Below are 19249 nucleotides of genomic sequence, written 5' to 3'. Positions count from 1 at the left end.
CTGCCCCTGCCTCCCTAACGGCTGTTCGTGGGGAAATTTGTGCAGTCATTTTTAGATAGCGAGGGAGCCGGCGCAAAAGCGTTTAGAAGGCCGGAAAAGAGCAAGAGCAGGGCCGGGGCAGACTGTGGCGGGAAGGGGAGGAAGAGCGAGCCGGTTCGGCGGCTCTGGAGCCAAAGTGGGCGGAGCGAGGCGGGGCAAGGGCGGGATCTCCGCCCGAGAGACGCGGGCTTTTCGACTTGCTCGCGTCGCCCAATGGCAGCGGGACTCGTGGGGACGGCCAATCGGCAGGGCACTTCGGCTATAAATACCTCCGCCTCGGAGCCGCTCCTGCGGCTCAGCCTTTGCTGCAGCGTGAGCGCGTGGAGACCGAAGTGAGGCGATGGCGCGCACGAAGCAGACGGCGCGTAAGTCGACCGGCGGGAAGGCGCCCCGCAAGCAGCTGGCCACCAAGGCTGCCCGCAAGAGCGCGCCGGCCACCGGCGGCGTCAAGAAGCCGCACCGCTACCGGCCCGGCACGGTGGCGCTGCGCGAGATCCGGCGCTACCAGAAGTCGACGGAGCTGCTGATCCGCAAGCTGCCCTTCCAGCGCCTGGTGCGCGAGATCGCGCAGGACTTCAAGACCGACCTGCGCTTCCAGAGCTCGGCCGTCATGGCGCTGCAGGAGGCCAGCGAGGCCTACCTGGTGGGGCTGTTCGAGGACACCAACCTGTGTGCTATCCACGCCAAGCGCGTCACCATCATGCCCAAGGACATCCAGCTGGCCCGCCGCATCCGCGGAGAGCGCGCATGAGGCTCCTGCCACAGCCCTTCCTCGGTTCTGGCAGACACCAAGACAAGCTCACGTAGACCCAAAGGCTCTTTTAAGAGCCACTAACCTACACAATAAAAGAGCTGTCATCTGACTTTGGAACCTGTATTCTGCCACTTTAGATTAGAACAATGCAATATTTAATTATTGCAGTATTTTAAACTAACCTATCATTTAAGAAAGCCTAAGCAAACAAACCCATCCCATATCTCAAGAGGTGAGGTATTTCTTAAAGCTGCTATATTAACCTCCCAAAAACTTGTTCCTGCATTACAATTTTTACTGGATAGGAAAGTGCATTTACGTAAAATTATCTCACTAAAAACTCCTGAATTGTCCACAGTAAAAAGTCCTTCATATGAAATTCAATGGCTAACAGCTCTTTTATTGTGTAGGTTAGTGGCTCTTAAAAGAGCCTTTGGGTCTACGTGAGCTTGTCTTGGTGTCTGCCAGAACCGAGGAAGGGCTGTGGCAGGAGCCTCATGCGCGCTCTCCGCGGATGCGGCGGGCCAGCTGGATGTCCTTGGGCATGATGGTGACGCGCTTGGCGTGGATAGCACACAGGTTGGTGTCCTCGAACAGCCCCACCAGGTAGGCCTCGCTGGCCTCCTGCAGCGCCATGACGGCCGAGCTCTGGAAGCGCAGGTCGGTCTTGAAGTCCTGCGCGATCTCGCGCACCAGGCGCTGGAAGGGCAGCTTGCGGATCAGCAGCTCCGTCGACTTCTGGTAGCGCCGGATCTCGCGCAGCGCCACCGTGCCGGGCCGGTAGCGGTGCGGCTTCTTGACGCCGCCGGTGGCCGGCGCGCTCTTGCGGGCAGCCTTGGTGGCCAGCTGCTTGCGGGGCGCCTTCCCGCCGGTCGACTTACGCGCCGTCTGCTTCGTGCGCGCCATCGCCTCACTTCGGTCTCCACGCACTCACGCTGCAGCAAAGGCTGAGCCGCAGGAGCGGCTCCGAGGCGGAGGTATTTATAGCCGAAGTGCCCTGCCGATTGGCCGTCCCCACGAGTCCCGCTGCCATTGGGCGACGCGAGCAAGTCGAAAAGCCCGCGTCTCTCGGGCGGAGATCCCGCCCTTGCCCCGCCTCGCTCCGCCCACTTTGGCTCCAGAGCCGCCGAACCGGCTCGCTCTTCCTCCCCCTCCCGCCACAGTCTGCCCCGGCCCTGCTCTTGCTCTTTTCCGGCCTTCTAAACGCTTTTGCGCCGGCTCCCTCGCTATCTAAAAATGACTGCACAAATTTCCCCACGAACAGCCGTTAGGGAGGCAGGGGCAGTGTCGGGAACCACCGCAGGTGACCGGTGTAGCAGGTCCTGTCGTCCACGCCTGGGGCTCAGCCTCTTCTCCACCCGGTCCCCCACACTGCCCCCGCCCTCCCTTGGCATCGGGACTGTCGGCTAAAGCTCCTTCGCTTGGCAGCCTCCGTCTCTCGAGAGAGCTCGCTGTTTGCTCCCGTTCGGTAACCGCGTTCGGTTCAGGGCCCCAGCAGGGACGCTGTAGGCGCGGATGCCAGCCAGCTTTTCGCGTAAGGGTGACGTTTCCAGGCTACTCTCCCGACCCGGTGGAAGGTCCGACTCTCTTCGGCGTAGCGCGACTGGGTGAGGCGGCGATGCGCTCCGAACCGCGAGAGCCTCCGCGACCAATCACCGCGCTCTCGGCAGCCGCGCCGTGCCGGTCCCGGCTGCGGGGGAGCGCCGTGCAGTTCTCAATCAGGTCGGACTGAGCGCGGCAGCTGCGCGTTTCCGGGTCCGCCCGCTCCCCGCTCCCGCCGGCTGCGGGATTTACGGCGCGTGGGGGAACAGAGCGGTGAAGGCAGAAGTGGGCGAGAGCCGGGGAGAGCGCTGGGGGGTGGGTAGGCTGTGCTCGGCCCCACAGGCGGGGTGGCGCGGTTCAGGGATGAGAACGCCGTGAAGAGCTCCCATTTTCTTCCCCCGGTCGCCCGCGAGAATGCTAACGGTGCGGGGATACAGCCCGGAGCTTTTTATTAGGGAAAAAAAAAGAAAAGGAAGTACTACCGGCTCTCCAGAACACACTTGTTTCGGGCATTTAAGAACACCTCCATCGTTCGTTTACTGTTAAACCCCACCCAAGACGGCCAGGAAAGTGAGAGACTCCTGAGGTATTTTCAGTGCATCGTGAGCATTCTCCCCTCTGAGGAAAATGCGGAACGCATTGTTTCCCGCTGAACGCATACATCTCGGGCTCCTTACAATCAGCAATACTTTCACATTTATTACTCTTCCGAGAAGAGCCCAGAACAACTAAGAACAAGTTGCCACAGCATCAGCTCTTTTCTTGAAACAGTGGGTGGCTCTTAAAAGAGCCTTTGGGTTAAAACTGACGATCCGGGACGCTCTACTTGGAGCTGGTGTACTTGGTGACAGCCTTGGTGCCCTCGGAGACGGCGTGCTTGGCCAGCTCGCCGGGCAGCAGCAGCCGCACAGCCGTCTGGATCTCCCGCGACGTGATGGTGGAGCGCTTGTTGTAGTGCGCCAGGCGCGACGCCTCGCCGGCGATGCGCTCGAAGATGTCGTTGACGAAGGAGTTCATGATGCCCATGGCCTTGGACGAGATGCCCGTGTCGGGGTGCACCTGCTTCAGCACCTTGTACACGTAGATGGAGTAGCTCTCCTTGCGGCTCTTCTTGCGCTTCTTGTCGCCCTTCTTCTGCGTCTTGGTTACTGCTTTCTTGGAGCCCTTCTTGGGCGCGGGGGCGGACTTTGCCGGCTCAGGCATTATAGTCAATAACTGACACACTTATCGCCGGAAGGTCACGAATGTGCGCTGATCAACCGCGAGCGCCCTCTTTTTATAGGGAACGTATGCAAATTACCGTTTCTCTAAAGTTAATTCTTATTGGCTGAGAAAGTTTTCTAAGTCATTTGTTTTGTAGTTCATCGCCATTGGTTAGAATTCGATCCGCGTTCCCATTGGTTGTTTTCACCGTATCACCTTCTTAGCCTATCGAAATTCGCGCCTTTCGCTGAAAAGGAATATAAGGGCGAGTTCCGAAGCTGCTTTTATTTCCGTAGAGTACTTCGTCTTGACTGTCGAGTTACAGCGATGTCCGGCCGCGGGAAGCAGGGCGGGAAGGCGCGGGCCAAGGCCAAGTCGCGCTCGTCGCGGGCCGGGCTGCAGTTCCCCGTGGGCCGCGTGCACCGGCTGCTGCGCAAGGGCAACTACGCGGAGCGGGTGGGCGCCGGCGCCCCGGTCTACTTGGCGGCCGTGCTGGAGTACCTGACGGCGGAGATCCTGGAGCTGGCGGGCAACGCGGCCCGCGACAACAAGAAGACGCGCATCATCCCCCGCCACCTGCAGCTGGCCATCCGCAACGACGAGGAGCTCAACAAGCTGCTGGGCAAGGTGACCATCGCGCAGGGTGGGGTGCTGCCCAACATCCAGGCCGTGCTGCTGCCCAAGAAGACCGACAGCCACAAGGCTAAAGCCAAGTGAACACCGAAGAGTAACGCCTAGGAAGCTTTTCCTAGAAAGACCCAAAGGCTCTTTTAAGAGCCACCAACAATTCCAGAAAAGGAGCTTAGATTTCATTGAATAAGTAACGAATAGCCGCGATGTGTTTTAAAGCGCTCGGCTGACACCGACATACCCTCACGGCTCCATGTACGCGCCCCCGACCCCGCGTTGTTTCCCTACCCTGATGTGAGGGCGGAGCTGGGGCTGTGCTGACAGGGCGCCGCCGTTAGATCGGCCCTTTCAAAGCCGCAGCCAATCCCTGCGCTGTGCGGGCTTTCCGAACACGCCACTGCGCTGCTTCGCTCTCCCCGGAAATCAGAGGTTTAAAAAGAGCTATGACATTTGTCGCTCCAACCGTCTACCTGTTTCCGCACCGAAACAAAACACTCCCACCAGCAGATCACAAGTTGCCTAAAACCCTCACAATTGTCTGCGTCCCCCGAACTGATGATAGTCACAGCGTTTCAGCCTTTTTAAGACAATGTGGGTGGCTCTTAAAAGAGCCATTTGGTTTAAGCGCGGAGCAAGCATTTTCTTCCATAGGGGCGTACTTCTTGGGCGCTGCCTTCTTGGCCTTAGCCACTTTGGGCTTGGCTGCCTTAGGCTTGACTGGTTTAGGCTTCACCGCTTTTGTCTTGGCCGGGCTCTTCGCTGCTGCTGCCTTTTTGGGCTTGGCAGCCCTAACCGCCTTCTTAGGACTTTTGGCCACTTTCTTGGGTGCAGCGGCCAACGGCTTCTTGACTTTCTTGGGGCTCTTTGCCGTTGCTGCCTTCTTGGCTGTGCTGGCAGGCTTCTTAGGCTTGGCCGCGACTTCCTGTTTTTTAGGGACTTTTTCTTTCATTTCTCCAGGCTTCTTATTAAGGCAAAAGGACCCAGACGCACCAGTGCCCTTGGTCTGCACCCAGGGTGCCCTTGCTGACAAGACTCTTAAGCCCCACCTTGACACGGTTGTTATTCTTCTCCACATCGTAACCGCCGGCGGCCAGCGCCTTCTTGAGCGCGGCGAGCGAGAGCCCCTTGCGCTCCTTGGAAACGGACACGGCCTTGGTGATCAGCTCGGTGACGCTGGGGCCCGCGGGCTTGCGGGCTCTGGAGCCGCCCGCCGCTTTCTTCGGCTTGTTGGCGGCGGCTTTAGCTGCAGGGGCCGGCGCCGCAGCGGGCGCTGCAGCAGGAGCGGTCTCGGACATGGCAGCGGCGCAGCGCGGTGGGAGGCCGCGGCGGCAGCGCCTCCTTTATAGCAGCGCGGCGGGAGCTGATTGGTGCCGCCCGCCCTCCCTGCCCCGGCGCTCCGCGGCTCGGGTTGTGTTTCTTTAAGGGCAATAAAAAGGGTTTTTTTCTAATTTATCTGTCACGAAATTGCCCCTTTTCTGCCTCCGGGAGTCCGTGGAAGTGCCTATTTTCGCCTATCGGCGTCTTGTTGCAAAAAGAGCGGAGTTTGGGTAGAGAAGGGACAATAAATCCCGAGTCCTGGAACCGAACAGACCAGACAGTTTTGTTTTTCTTTGTAAATCAGGAATTCTCCTTTGAAGTTGACGTGAGACAGGAAACTCGGTGTTAATCTTCAGAGGATCTTTTTCACATCAGAGAAGAAAATGAGCAGTTAGAATCTCATAATTTAAAATAAAATTGTTTCAAAGAGACTGAGGTAGCACAAACTCCCACAAGACGTGCCTCAGCTGTTACTGAGGTTTATACCTCGGGCTACTGCGAAACACTCAATTAGGGATTTTTTTTTATATACTTCCAAAGCTAAAGTTTCTGGAGGCTACACGTGAAATAATAGGCAGCATACACTTTATTTACGTCAGAATGGGATACTTTCTCTGCACCTATTTGCTGTTGTTAACATAGCAAAAGACTCTCTAATGTTAATGGGATAAATTGGGACGTGGAGACCAAAGTTTATGTCAAATGACTGAGCTTCACGGAAGTCTCTGGCATACAGAAACAGACTGTACTCTAAATAAAGCACATAGTGCTATTTCTGTAAAATCTGCAGGTATGATTCAGTAACATGGAAAAAAATTGGCAGAGATCAAATCTTCGAGATATCTGAAAGCACTATTTTATTCATATTTTCCTGCCAAGCTAGGAAGAGAAATCACAATTTTTGCTTACTGCTCTTTTGCCAGGTTACAGATTAAGTCACAGCAGCTTTTCTACATAAAACCTTTGTACCACAAAGTGATGCAAAGCTATCTGTCCACAATGTAGTGACTACTCTATTCCAATGCACATCTCTTTATCAGCTAAAACTTTGTATATATTTCTGTCTTTCTAGCAGGAGCTCCTAATTCATTTAACTTGAACTTTAATAGCTGTCACATAGTTTAACACCATGGTATTGCTGCATTTCTACCTGATGTATACAAAATGCACTTGTACAGTTTACATATGGTGCTGACCAGATGATCAACTTCACTGTTTCAACAAAATACAGGCTCTACCAGTGGAAAAATATCATCTCACTCCCTTCCCTCATTCCACTACAGGGAAAACAAATGAACCTCTTGAAGCTTCCGAGTGACCCTTCATTTTCAATTAATTCATGAAGTCCCATTCTTTAAAACTTTGTATAGGCGGTTTGACCTTTTCACGTATCCTTATGGTAAAAAGGACTTCAGGAAAATACAATAAATATATTCCTCTCTCCCACTTACTTTTTCTTTCTAGCTCTTCCTCATCATTGAAGTCTCACAGCTGAGAAGTTACCCCTGAGACAGGGAGGGCAAATAAAATGGCAAATTCAGCAAATCTGGATCTGGGCTATCCAAGCTGTTTTGGAAGCAGGATGCCTAATAGAGCAACACTCATGAGGAGTTTTACACTGACAGCACAAAAAGCCTGACGTTACATAGCAGAGGTCATTAGTCTAGCCATGATCAAGCTTAATAAGGATATACGGAAGTACTATGTTTCTCTGCAATGCAGACACAAAAAAAGAGCAGATAGGGAGGACACTTGCTGTGATTCTCCCTCCTCCTTACACATTTGCCATCACAATTACAGCAAGCTTTACTGCCTTGCCTTAGAAGAGGTGACTATCAAGAACTACAGGACCTCAGTGGTATTCCGTGCTGTTGGTCTCTAGAAGCTCTGTCAGCATGGACAGAGATATCTGGTAGAGTAGAAAAGGTCTGCCAGCAAATCCTACACAAAGTTTTTTGCCAGTGCTGTCAATGTGAGCCAGCTGAGACCACAGGGCTAGATCTGAAAGCCTCTTTAGAATATACAGTAACCCAAACCAAACTTAACGCCTGCAAGACAACAAGCAATTTTTACAAGATTAAGGTAATTTTCCATTTTTTGCAGGTCCCTTTTGTGATACTTAACTTAGCAGTATGTGACAAAACATAGTTGGCCACCATAGATGTCATTACAAGTCCTAGGAAGAGCACCCTAGAGAGGTTCAGTGTTTAGCTCTTTGTAGACATACAGAGGATAATTCTTCCTGAACTGTTTGCTCCTTTTCCTCTCCTTCCTTATGACTTTTCCACATGATAATGTAACTGCATTGAGTTTATTCATGTCACATTGCCACACCTTTCCCATACATGTAAAGCCCATCCCCATTTTGGAGATGTGAGAACTGAGAGTCACTTATTACTGAGAGTTACTTGGATCCTCTGATTTTTGTCTGGTTCAGGTTTTGCAGCCTCCTCCTGCTGAGGCACAGCTATATGTGTTAACTCTCCCCATTTCCTGTCAGGAGAAAAACAGTTCAGAGATGGTTCATCTAGTTTCATGGGGGAAAAAACAAAACCTGCTCAAAATGCAATGAGTTTGTCTGCTTGTTTTAACTTCCAATTTGTCACAAACCTCAGCTCTTTCCCTTACACATACAGGCCAGGACATCCATCTGCAGGTGAGGTCAGGATCAGGCCTGGTGAGGGGCTCTGGGGTGAGACACAGCCCCAGCCCCAGCCCCAGCCCCAGGCATCGGGCACCCCCTGGTGCGGTGGGGCCTTGGCCAGGCAGGGCTGGGGGGCACTGGAGACCGGCATCCTTGCAGCGGTGCTGTGACAGGGACTGACAGTCCTGGGGGGCAGAAATGGGGCCCTTGGACCTGGGCAGGGCAGGGGACAGCCCAGGGAGATGCTGGGCAGGGATAGTCAGGGCTAGTGGTGCCCTGACAGGATCTCTCTTCGGTGTAGCAGGGACTATAAGAGACTCTGAAAGCTACTGCTTCAACATACTTCTAGATCCAGAGAATAAAGAGCAATTTTAGTGAAGTTGCATGCAAATGTTTGATTACAGTCCTAGTACACAGAGAAGTGGACTTCAGTTATAACAACACTCTACTGCCACTTACACTTGTCATTGACATTGGATGTAGTCACCAGCTTTAAGTTCAAGAGAGCTGAGAACAACAGTTCCTGCACTTTAGTTTAGTTATTCCTTACTCTTTTGTTAGTGAACACATCTAAATGTGAGAATGGTTTGACTGACCTTGTATAGGGCCCACAGCAGTCAGCTGGATCTGTACCACCCTTCCACCTTCATTTAATTAAACCTCATAGTGAAACATCTCTAGAGGTTTTGAGCTAGCAGCAGCCAGCTTCCAGTGCCAAGCTGTCCTTCTACATAACAGCATTTCCATCCCCTCCAGCACAGTCACTCGTGACTGAAAGGCACCAGTAGAAGGAGCCACTTGTTCCACCTTTTAGCTGCCATCTGGAGAAAATGCTGACCCACAGCTTTGGTCTGGGTGACAATGTATATATCTCCCTACTAACTGTGGGTGGGAGCTCCCATCCTTTCCCATCCTGCTCTGAACCATGACACTCATGTCACAGGGGTGCCTCAGCCAGTTTTGTTTCCTCTAAGGAGGCTGGTCTCAAGCTTCTGCCTGGCATTTAGCCATTAGGGCTCACCTGCACCCCACTGGTGCCCATCCAAGCCAAGGAGAGGATAACTGCCTTTACTTGCTATCAGCAGCTAAGCTTATTAGCTGTCTTCTGATTAATCTAGACACTTCAGAGCTGTCTTTTGGACACATATCTCTCTTGAGTGCTGTGATCCACAGTTTGGGAAAAGAACTGCTTGCAGAAGAGCATTCACTGCATTTAGGCACCTCTGCAGCCTCCATGTAAAGATACTGCATTACTAGCTTTGTTCCTCCTTTACTAACTGATAGCTTTCACTCTTCTCACTTCCCTTCTTCTACCATTAGTGACCCACAGTGCCCAAATACAACCTGCAACCCACTTTCTGCCGAGAAGCCAGGGAGATGAGCTGCCACCTCACAAAAACAAGCTCACAGTGGCTCAGTGCTGGTGGACAATCATCCACCTCTTTGAGAGAGAAGAGTTTGGCCCCTCTCCCTATGTTGCTGGAGAGCAGAGACTGAAGATGATGTTTCCTGCACTTTTCCTAGAGACCACTGGGATGCAGAATCTGCAAAGGAAAGGAGCAGTTTGGCACAGATGTCCAGCAGCTGGAGCGCTGCCCTGAGCTAAGTGCAAAAATAGCTGCTGGCATCACCGCGCCTGTAAAAACAGAGGAGCTGTGTGGAGCTGGGCAAGCAGAGAAGAGCTGGAGGAGGAGGGACACTTCTGGTATGTTGTTTTGCCACCTTATTTTTGAGCATATGTAAGGTATATTATGTAAAGTGCTTAGTTTTAGGACCTTGGGTACATCCATGTCTCTTGTTGCTTTTCCACTAGACACCTCCGGTAGTTTTGAACTGACAAACAGCTTCTAAGAGGTTTTTAAAAACTACCTGCATGGAGCAATATTCCTTCCTTATTGCTGGCATGTATTCAAACGAGAAATTCCTATGATAGCTGTCCCACCACCTCCACATTCAGGAAAAAAAAAAATTGTCCTGGGGACCTCACAAGGGAAATATTCCTGTTGGCCTACTGATGCCTTTTCTTTTCCAAGAAATATAAAGAAAAGAATGCTATGGCCTTGAAGGCTGAATTAGTGTTTGTCACATCAAGGTTTCTAGAATCAGAAGTATGATACATGCTTAAAAATGGGAAAGTCACTCTCCAGTCTTGAAGAGGCCCAGAGGAAGGGAATTTAAAATCATGACCTGATCAGTACTACAAAAGCTGTGCTAGGTCACAGGGTAGCCTTAGGGAGCACTCACTCACATGAAATGCAGGTCACCTACATTCACCATTTGGTTCTGCCCACGAAGCACTAAGCAAACCACCAGCTTCCTCCCTAGCTCTGTTTCCCTGCACATGAGGTGACAGCAAGCACCTCCAAAGTTCACTGAGATTGCTGCAGTAAAGCAAGTGTGAATTGTCTGTAGCTTCATGTTGGTAACCAGGGGTTCTGTATCCAAACTGATGTGATTTTTGAGTGTACATCAGGAAATGAGTCAGCTACCATATGCTTTCTGAAATATAAAAGGTGGTGAGAAGTAGGTGGCTTGATTACCAACGCCTACTACTGTGCTAAGGAGGAAAAAACTCCTACTGAGGAGATTTTAGGGAAAGAGATTACTTTTTGCTAGGCTCCTTCATGACCACCCACTGTGTGAGGACCTTTCAACAGAATGGCTAAAGAGTGTTTCAGGTGCACTGTTTGGTCTGTACTAAAGCTGAAAGAAAAAGGGTGCTCATCTTCAGACAAGTCTCTAAAGAGGCCCAAAATGGAGCAACATATTTGCTGTCTGATCCAGCTCCCCGACTGCACTGTGTTCAAGCAAGGACTGACAAGAAGAGGTCATATTCACCCTCTCTACCCAGTTCCATTTCTCCAAGTCTATAGAGCTGCTTAAAGTGTGCAAACATTTTCCTAGTGCTCTACTAGTCAGTAAAAAAATCTGATCTGTACAATCCATCAATCTCTGATGTGCTTCAAATATAAAATAATGCCCAGCCTAGAGGAGAGCTCTAGGATACTCTAAGAGATGTTAGCATGTATAGTCCTGTTGACTTTTCTTTAAGTTTTTTTCAGGGAGGCTTTGTCAAAAGCCTTTGGAAATTCAGGCAGATCACATCAACCAGGTCACCCTTTCCCACATACTAGTTGATCTAGTTAAAAAAAATACAAGACTTTTGTAAGGCAGGAGCTCCTTTTACATGGTAAAACTATGCTGACTTTATTGAAAAATCTCTATTTATCCAGGAGGCTCTTCTGGGCCTCCTTATATCTCCACCAGTGTGTCTGACACAGCCAGCAGGTTTACAGACCAAGAGTCCTATGGTCTGACGGGCTCTCAGGCAAAATTTTGGCTGCTGCTGGGACAGATGGAGGATTTAGTACTAGTTTTGGCTTTTTAACTAGCTGATCTTCTAACCCCTTTTTGGACAGCTCGGGTACATTTTTATGCTTAATCTGCCAAAATTTGTGAGTTTTTTCTGTGCTTTTTACTCAAACACTCTTACAGCTTTTTGAATTATCCTTTCTTAATCTCAACCTTCCCTCCTGTTATCAGCAACAGCATCTTTCCTTTTTTTCAGGCCTTTCTGGGTGGGCAGTAGCCCTATCACTGTGTCTCCAGCGTAGTCATTTCAGCTTTCTCCACTCACCTGTAAGGACTTAATCCTTCCAGGTGTTCCTTTGTGTTTCTTTTTAACCAGCTCAGGGTTTGCAAAGTGCTTCCCATATCAGCAAAATGTGTCAGTGCTCTTGTCTTGTTTCCCAGGCTTCAGGCTCTGACGTTGAGAAAACCACAGCACTGATTTGGTTCCTTGGCCTTCTCTTTGAATGACAACCCTCTTGCTTTATTCTGTGTCCTGATGTAACTTTCCCTAGAGGATACGGAATTTGCTATGTCTTGTCCTTGGGAACTCTCTCCTGAAAAAACGTCACCACTGGGTGGCTTTCCCTCACTCCTCAGTTTAAAAGGCCAGTGACAACCTCCTGCATGCTGGTAGCCATAAGCCCATTTCTCTTTTGATCCAGATGAGGTTCATCCCTCCTGTGCAAGTGCTCTGCAGTACAGAAATCTTCCCATCTCCTGCTGAAACCCTATTCGCAGCCAGGTTGTGAAACTGCCATCCACATCCCTCTCTGGTCCCAAGCAGCATACCGGGAGCTTTTCAGCAGGAGGTGAGTATCAACATTCTGTTTTTCATCTTCTTCCCCAGGAGCTTACACATGGCATCCAGAGCTTTTCTCCTTTCTTTCCCTATGACACAGGTACTCAAGTAGACCATGGCAATGCATCCCCTCTCTGGCTTATCCTAGGATCCACCCATGTACCCTGTGAAGTTTGTTATTTTCGAGTTCTTCCCCAGAGCAGTGAGAAACTCCTCTGGCCCTCCAGCCTTAGTTCTTCCTCATCTGTGTCTCAAAACAGGGACTTAGGCTGGAAAGATGGATGCTGGATCTAGAATGTGTGCACAAAGCAGGGATGGGATCAGTGCTAAAAGAGCCCTGTTGGGGATACTGCAAGGAACATGTGCTGTAGAAGAGGGTTCTGTATATATGGTGTGGAGCAAGTGTGAGTCACAAAACCCTGTGTGCATGTGGGAACAGCGTACTTCAGTCTGGCAGCTTACTCCTGGGTTGTCCTCTGGACCAGTCCTCCCAAGCCATGGGGATGTGTTCTCTAATCAGGAAGTGAATAAGGAGAGTGAATGGGAGAGCTCATATGGTGAGGATATGGGCTACAAAATAACCTGGGAAAAGCTATCTTAACAGCTAAATTAAACATGTAGCCTGTGAGAAAATAAAGAGGAGATTGCTTTCCATACAAGCATCTCTTCTGTATAGTACTTGTACGGACCATGATCCAGATGTAAGCAGGAGTAAGAAGAGTTGTCCTGGGTAATCTAATTCTTCCCTGGTGCAGCTTAGGGTTTCCCTTTCTCCAGAGCTCCAATGTCATCAAGCACAAAGGAAATACTGTTGTTAAGATGTGTTTTTACAGCAGAATATTCCTTGAAAATACTACTTTTTTTTTTTTTTTAATTTCAGAAGACAATCTCATCTCCCCACAGCAATTTCCAGCTGCCAGCAGAGCATCTTCTGGCAGTGAGAAGCAAAGTGTGAGAACCTCTTCAGGGTTGCCCTCAGCTACAGCAGGGTTTATCTTGGCTCCATCCAACCTGTGAAGTCACAAACAGATTTACTGGTCTCTAAAAGTCTTGTCCTAGGTCCAGCTCAGCTAGAGTCAGAAGCCAGGTCTCTCTTTACTGCTTGTGTCTGGGGTGGGTTACACAAAATCAAAGAATAGCTAAGAAATTTTTAATTTTTTAAAAAAATTTTGTTTGTTTGCTTACCTTGTTTGGTTTAGAGGTGATCTGGGTTTCTTTATATTACTGGACTGGTTAAAAAAAAAAAAAAAGCGCTTCCTGATCTTTTCAAGAGCTGCATTTGACCAGACACTATCAGAGAGGTTTATTACCCCTCAAAGCCTTTGTACCTCCCAAAATGGTGCCATTTTAGAAAGTATTTTTTAAAACTGCATGTGTTTGCAAACCAAGGGGTCACTCAGCCATGCCCTGCCATTATGGCTGCTGCTAATCGTGCAGGGTATATCTGCAGATGCGGGGAAGCACGTTCTCTCCCAGGTTTCCTTTCCTCTCTCACACGTCCTGATCATTTGTTCAGAAAGTTGCAGGAAGCAGGCTGAATCCACCCAGGCCAAAAGCATCTGCTGACCATCCCTGTACTCTCATGAAATTGCTTCAGGGACGCTGGGCAGCTGAGCACTCAGGCGCTGCACGCATCTGAACCAGGAGCCTGGAAGAGATGCCAAGTGCTTGTCCACATCATGTCCTGGCTCTGCAGCTGGGCGGCCTCTGCTCTCCCAGAAGTGCAGTCATCACGGGAGTGATTACTTGCTCTTGCCACATCTTCCATTAACAGATTTGGTCCTGTGCTTGAAAGATGCCTTCAGGTCCTTCAGCAAACTACCACCTCCACTTCATAAATTTCCTGTCAAAGAGGTTTATATTACTGACAGCTATTCTTTCTGATCAGGTCTAGGGAATGTGTAATAAGTAATTTCTTAGGCCCTTGCACCAGGTTATGCTTTAATGTTAATGCTAACAAGGGTACAAAAAGGTCTGTCTGGCCTTTAGTGAGGAATCATTTCCCATTCTCTCTCACTCTAAGCACACTGGCAATAGGACAAAATGTTTCTGATTATTGTTCCCAACCCTGATGGGTTACCAAGAGGTATCGTTTTGCAGCTACCACATTTTGCAAATGAAAAAGTGAAGACCTGGCCTGAAAATAAAAATTCTGCTTTTCTGGCTTGGGAAAAATAATAATTACTTTGGGGGGCAGAGGGGCTATGTGTGTATTTTTGTTTGGTTGTTGTTTGTTTGGGGTTTTTTTTGTATGTGTTTTTGTTTGGGGTTTTTTGTTTGTTTGTTTTCATTCCGATTTAGCTATTTGAAACTGAATCGTAGTCCCCCTGGACCTAAAACAAACCACTAGGACTGTGATGCAGTGATGTTATCGATCATATGCTTTCTTCACATTCCCAAGTGCAGCTCTGCAAAGCTCTGTGTTCTTCTGTACTTGTCTGGCTTGCATATGCCCCCTGCTAATCCTAAGAATGTGACTGACAAGTTGTCACTCACAAGCATGAGGGAGGACCATGTGCCCCACACCATGCAGTGCAGGATCACCAAACCCATAGAGAGGGGAAATGCAGAACTTTTATTTCCCAAGTCCCACACAACTAGAATAGGGGTCACTCTCTGAAAGTAGTACATTAACTGAAAACAGGCAAAAGAAAATAGTTATTTATACCACAAATAAGTGGGAACTTCTGGACTTCGCTGACCCAGGAGGCAGTGGAAGCAGCTGGTGTCAGCAATGTGAAAAGGAATCGAATAAATCCATGGGCAAGAATGGTTGTGGGCAGGGATGTACATCTGCCACCCCTGGCCCAGGCCTGTGGGTGCTGGTAGGGTACACAGGGCACTGCAGAGGGCGAACAGGTTCCTGTACTCTTCCAAAATAGCATCTCCCACTGGCACCGTAGGACACCGAGCGCTGAGTTACAGGGACCATCTCTGTCCCAGAGCAGTCTTTGTGGGACAGGACATTTTAAATTGGAACACAAGCCTAACAAACCCGGGGGACATCGAACAGGAAGGGAGTGGGATCAAGAATTGTTGTCTAGAATAAGTCATGTATTATAGAGTGGGTGCCTGAAAGAGATGGACTCAACCAGCCTTTGGGGATGGCTGTTTCTTCTCCTGGCTCTAGAGGGAGCTTCAGGGAGTGAATAAACGGGCTGGGTGTCAACCTCTGCAGGGGCCTGAAATTAGGTGTGATGCGTTCCTATCCGAAGCTCAAGGTAAAAGTTTTTAACTTCTCCCGGACTTTTTAGGCACTTGTGTTTCTGTCACGTTTCTACAGCGCCAGATGGGAGAGTTAATAAATGTAATGAATTTCATTATTTTGTTTCCATGGCAGTGCCTCTTTTATATGGAATATTTCCTGCTGAATCTTAATCCTGGTAGTAAAAGCTTAGCAGTATGAAATTACTAAAATAAAATAAAATAAAATAAAATTAAATTAAATTAAATTAAATTAAATTAAATTAAATTAAATTAAATTAAAAATATTTAAAACAACAACAACAAAAGGTCTTTCAAGTGTTTTAAAAAACTGAGAGGAGACCTGAAAAATTTAGACAAGTCCAGGTTTTAATTTTCCACCACAGTCAAAACTGCTCAACTTTTGGTTCATCTTCTTCTTCAAATATAACACCAGTTTCTACATGGACTGTGGATAAACTCTCTTATTTGATTATGAAGGAACGCAACAGTGACACATGACTGTGACCATCCCAGGACAAGTCAAATTCCCGTTTATGAAATGTAGAGGTTTTGAGCTGAATATTCCTGCACACATATTGTCAAAAGTCAGCAGCATTGGTAAAATTGGTGTGGGATTAACAAGAAGACCTGCAATGCAGACTCCATCTATCCAAATCACTCTGTCTCCAATACTTAAATTTGCTTACAAGTTATCTAACTTATTTTTCAATTAAATGCTTGTGTATTGTTATGAATATTAAATATCTCTCTTCACTTGCTGCAAATGATGCACACTAGAAAAGCTGGTTAATTTGAAGAAGCAAGAGAATGATTTAGGTTAAAAAAATAGCACAAATTCTAAAAACTTACTCTTTTTCTTTCATATATTTAAAAAGAAATACTAGAGTTCATAAAAATAGTAAAAAAAAAAAAAAAAAAGTTAAGTTTTCTTTACAAAATTTAAGTCAGACATTGTCAATGCATGAAGACTCCGTATCATCTTACGATTCGATATCAGAGCAGATGCCTTTTTTAGCACATTTGAAATCGCACTGCTCAGGTAGCTGGTAGGGAAGTGCACAGGGATGCAGGGCAAACCCTGTCACTGCAGCCTTCCAGCACTGGCCAGACACAAGTACAGAAACATGAGCAGGTACTTTTCATTGTGCAAATACAGGATGAGACCAAATCCAATTTTCCCGACAAAGGTACATTTTCCTAACCCTTACCTCCTCCATGACCAGTTAGCGAATAGTTGCCTGGTGTCCCCAACCCTATGAGTTTAGCTTTCCTAAGAACCTTCAAAGCTGAGACTTGTTACCTTCTCAGCAGCCATACCAGAGCAACTGAGAGCAAGACTTGAGGAGCAAGAGGTAACGAGAGTGTCTCTGTTAGAGATCATTAACCCTGACAGCAATCTGCCATTGCCAGAGAGCAAATAGGGGAGCCAGGTAAAATCTCTGTCCTGTGCTGACTGATGGAAACAGACACTCACTTCCTAGCTAATAAAGGCTACTTCTACCCAGGAATCTGTTATCCCAAGGTTCCCAAGACGAGTTTTGGGGATTTACACCTGAGCCTTTTCAGTCTATTAGTTTTCTTGGTAAGGACGTGTTGTTGGTGCCACACTTCCCAGCTGAGCTGCTTTTTCTTCCCATCCAAGCTGTGGTACTGGAGACACCGCTCAGACCCACCAGTATGCAGTACAGAAATGCCGCCAAAGGCTCTGCACCTGCACCAGCAGCTCCCCCTCCTGCACTGGAAGACATGGACATCAGTCTAGCAGGGAGAAGACCACAAAGCAGTACAGGAAACCAAAGATTGGCTAAACACTGCAAGATTCACACTGGCAAAGGGGAATAAGAAACCATGAACATCTGTGCCTTGTGTTTCAGTTGCAGGACACAGGGATTTGTTTTAGCCTGGCTCTCTACAGAGATGAGGGTTACAGAACAGGGCTGTTGGGAGGTTTTTTTGACCAGTAGCTTTTGAGCTTCCTGGGTAATCTCAGCCAGAATTTGACAAAGCAGTCAAGGTTTCAAAGACACTGACTTCTTGCAAGTTTAATGAAAATAAGTAGTTTTGCAGGTGAGGAGAACCCAGACTCTTGTTTCCTTTGAGAGAAATGTTGCAACGTTATCCCAGTTATCAAGAAGGCCACAGGAAAAGAGCCACAAGAAACCAGACTACCTAATTTCTACTTTTCACCAAGCTACTAAGTTTCTTTGCAGTTCTGGAAACAGGGTAATGATTGTCAATTCTCTACAGTGTCTGAGGGTACAGGTAGCCAGGCAAATCTCATTGTGGCTCTTCTGCTGCCATCACTGAGACACTGAACAAAGAAAAATCTTCCAGCAGCAGTGGTCTCAGCAAAACCTGTATGTGGCCACAGTCATGTCAGCTGTGCCACAGGCAAGGCTGGAGGCATATGGGCTATGGGGTTTTTTATGTGTCAGGGAGCCCTATGCCATACAGCCTGCAATGAAACATATACCTAAAGATGGCAAATGGCAGTATAAGCCAGGCCGTTTAAGTCCATTGCAGAAATTCACTCCAAATAGATGTCCAAATAGATACTTGATCTGTGTAGGCACTGCTGGCAGTGTTTTGACGAGGCAATTTAGGATGGTATTTTTGTTACATGAATGCTTGCTCACAAGGCACAAACGGGCACAGTCAATGCACTTGGCTAATATCTTACTTAACTGGAACTAACAAGATGTGTTTCCATCTCACAGGCTGTCCTGTTCCACTCCGCCCTGCTCTTCATAGCTTTCTCCAAACCCAGCTGAAGGCACACACACACACACACACACCAGTGACCAGAGCCCAGAGCAGCCTCTCTCATTCTGGAAAGCTTTCAAAAAATTAATTTGGATCTACTGGTAAGATTACTAAAAGCTGATGCGGCCCTTTTTGTTCTAATTTGCTTTATTTATTTTATTTTTGGCCTATTCAGGTTCCCATGGAATCTAAACAAACATCTTGCTGTGAAGTGTTGAGATCTGTCATCCATTCAACTGACCACAGGAAAAAGAAAAGAAGTAAAAGAAAAAGACAGCTTTTAGCCCCAGGATCCAGCAGTTAAGGTTGAAAGTACCAAACATGACATAAGTCCCCTGTTAAATATATGATATTTGAATGTAAATTTACTCCAATTTACTCAATTATTTGATAAAAACAATGTTAATAAGGGAAGCGTGTCTTTGAAACTCCAGTTTCAGAAGTTACACGTTTACATTCAAATGTTGCATTGCAGTAGCTCCAGCTTCAGAATAAGCATTTCTGTTATATATCCCTTCTGCTGGAGAGAACGGGAGCAGAAAGACCAACCCTTTCTGCCAAAATCCACTGGAAGGAAGAGAGTTGAGGCAATGAAACATCCTTCCTTCCCCTTGCTGGTCATCTGCTCCCACAAAATGCCTTCAGGACAGATTTTGCATGAGTCTGACTTCTGCCCGTTTCAAGAGGATGTGGTTAGATAGGAAAGGGTGGAGCAGAGGGACCATTTTTGGCCGGGGTAGTTGTGAAACACCTGCTGTGCCCCTTCCACAAGAGTGAAGAGATGGCAGCAGTAGAGGAGTTGGGTGAAAAGATGCAGCAGACAGGATGGTGAGGTCTCCACTAGTTTGCAGCACTGCCCAGTGAACGTCAGACCTGCCCCACAAGTCTTGAGATCTCTGGTAGCTAAGATTTGCTCTAAGCAGGCCCCTGGGACCTACATGGTGACTTGGCAGATGTGCTCACATCTGGGTGGGTGTGCTAAAGGCACTGAAAACCTTTT

The 19249-nt window shown here is 48.2% G+C and overlaps 5 protein-coding genes and 1 long non-coding RNA gene across 6 annotated transcripts; 3 read left to right on the top strand and 3 right to left on the bottom strand.

Annotated features, from left to right (window-relative positions):
• The first annotated feature begins 379 nt into the window (after positions 1-379).
• On the top strand, positions 380-834 carry LOC136003054 (histone H3). Its single transcript, XM_065658342.1, has one exon. The coding sequence runs from the start codon at positions 380-382 to the stop codon at positions 788-790; it is 411 nt and encodes a 136-aa protein (XP_065514414.1). The 3' UTR covers positions 791-834.
• Positions 835-1244: 410 nt separating this feature from the next.
• On the bottom strand, positions 1245-1699 carry LOC136003055 (histone H3). The gene has a single exon (XM_065658343.1). The coding sequence runs from the start codon at positions 1697-1699 to the stop codon at positions 1289-1291; it is 411 nt and encodes a 136-aa protein (XP_065514415.1). The 3' UTR covers positions 1245-1288.
• Positions 1700-3087: 1388 nt separating this feature from the next.
• Positions 3088-3554, bottom strand: LOC136003072 (histone H2B 1/2/3/4/6). The gene has a single exon (XM_065658361.1). It carries the CDS (start codon positions 3536-3538, stop codon positions 3158-3160), a length of 381 nt encoding a protein of 126 aa, XP_065514433.1. The 5' UTR covers positions 3539-3554; the 3' UTR covers positions 3088-3157.
• Positions 3237-4487, top strand: LOC136003061 (histone H2A-IV). The gene has a single exon (XM_065658350.1). It carries the CDS (start codon positions 3866-3868, stop codon positions 4253-4255), a length of 390 nt encoding a protein of 129 aa, XP_065514422.1. The 5' UTR covers positions 3237-3865; the 3' UTR covers positions 4256-4487.
• On the bottom strand, positions 4198-5463 carry LOC136003044 (histone H1.10-like). Its single transcript, XM_065658328.1, is given in 2 exon segments — positions 4198-5177; positions 5179-5463. Coding segments are annotated over 2 exon segments (732 nt in total). The 3' UTR covers positions 4198-4730.
• A 4312-nt stretch (positions 5464-9775) lies between these two features.
• On the top strand, positions 9776-19175 carry LOC136003241 (uncharacterized). Its single transcript, XR_010608045.1, has 3 exons — positions 9776-9834; positions 12143-12289; positions 18425-19175. It is a non-coding gene; the product is annotated as an uncharacterized LOC136003241 (long non-coding RNA).
• Positions 19176-19249: the final 74 nt, after the last annotated feature.

The sequence above is a fragment of the Caloenas nicobarica genome, chromosome 1, assembly GCF_036013445.1.
Source record: "Caloenas nicobarica isolate bCalNic1 chromosome 1, bCalNic1.hap1, whole genome shotgun sequence".
In the NCBI taxonomy this organism is placed as follows: Eukaryota; Metazoa; Chordata; class Aves; order Columbiformes; family Columbidae; genus Caloenas; species Caloenas nicobarica.
Note: the sequence above shows the minus strand (reverse complement) of the source record. Positions and strands in the feature narration are given on the sequence as shown.

Coding starts and splice junctions, on each gene's coding strand:
- LOC136003072 (XM_065658361.1), bottom strand. CDS start 3,538: ATGCCTGAGCCGGCAAAGTCCGCCCCCGCGCCCAAGAAGGGCTCCAAG.
- LOC136003055 (XM_065658343.1), bottom strand. CDS start 1,699: ATGGCGCGCACGAAGCAGACGGCGCGTAAGTCGACCGGCGGGAAGGCG.
- LOC136003061 (XM_065658350.1), top strand. CDS start 3,866: ATGTCCGGCCGCGGGAAGCAGGGCGGGAAGGCGCGGGCCAAGGCCAAG.
- LOC136003054 (XM_065658342.1), top strand. CDS start 380: ATGGCGCGCACGAAGCAGACGGCGCGTAAGTCGACCGGCGGGAAGGCG.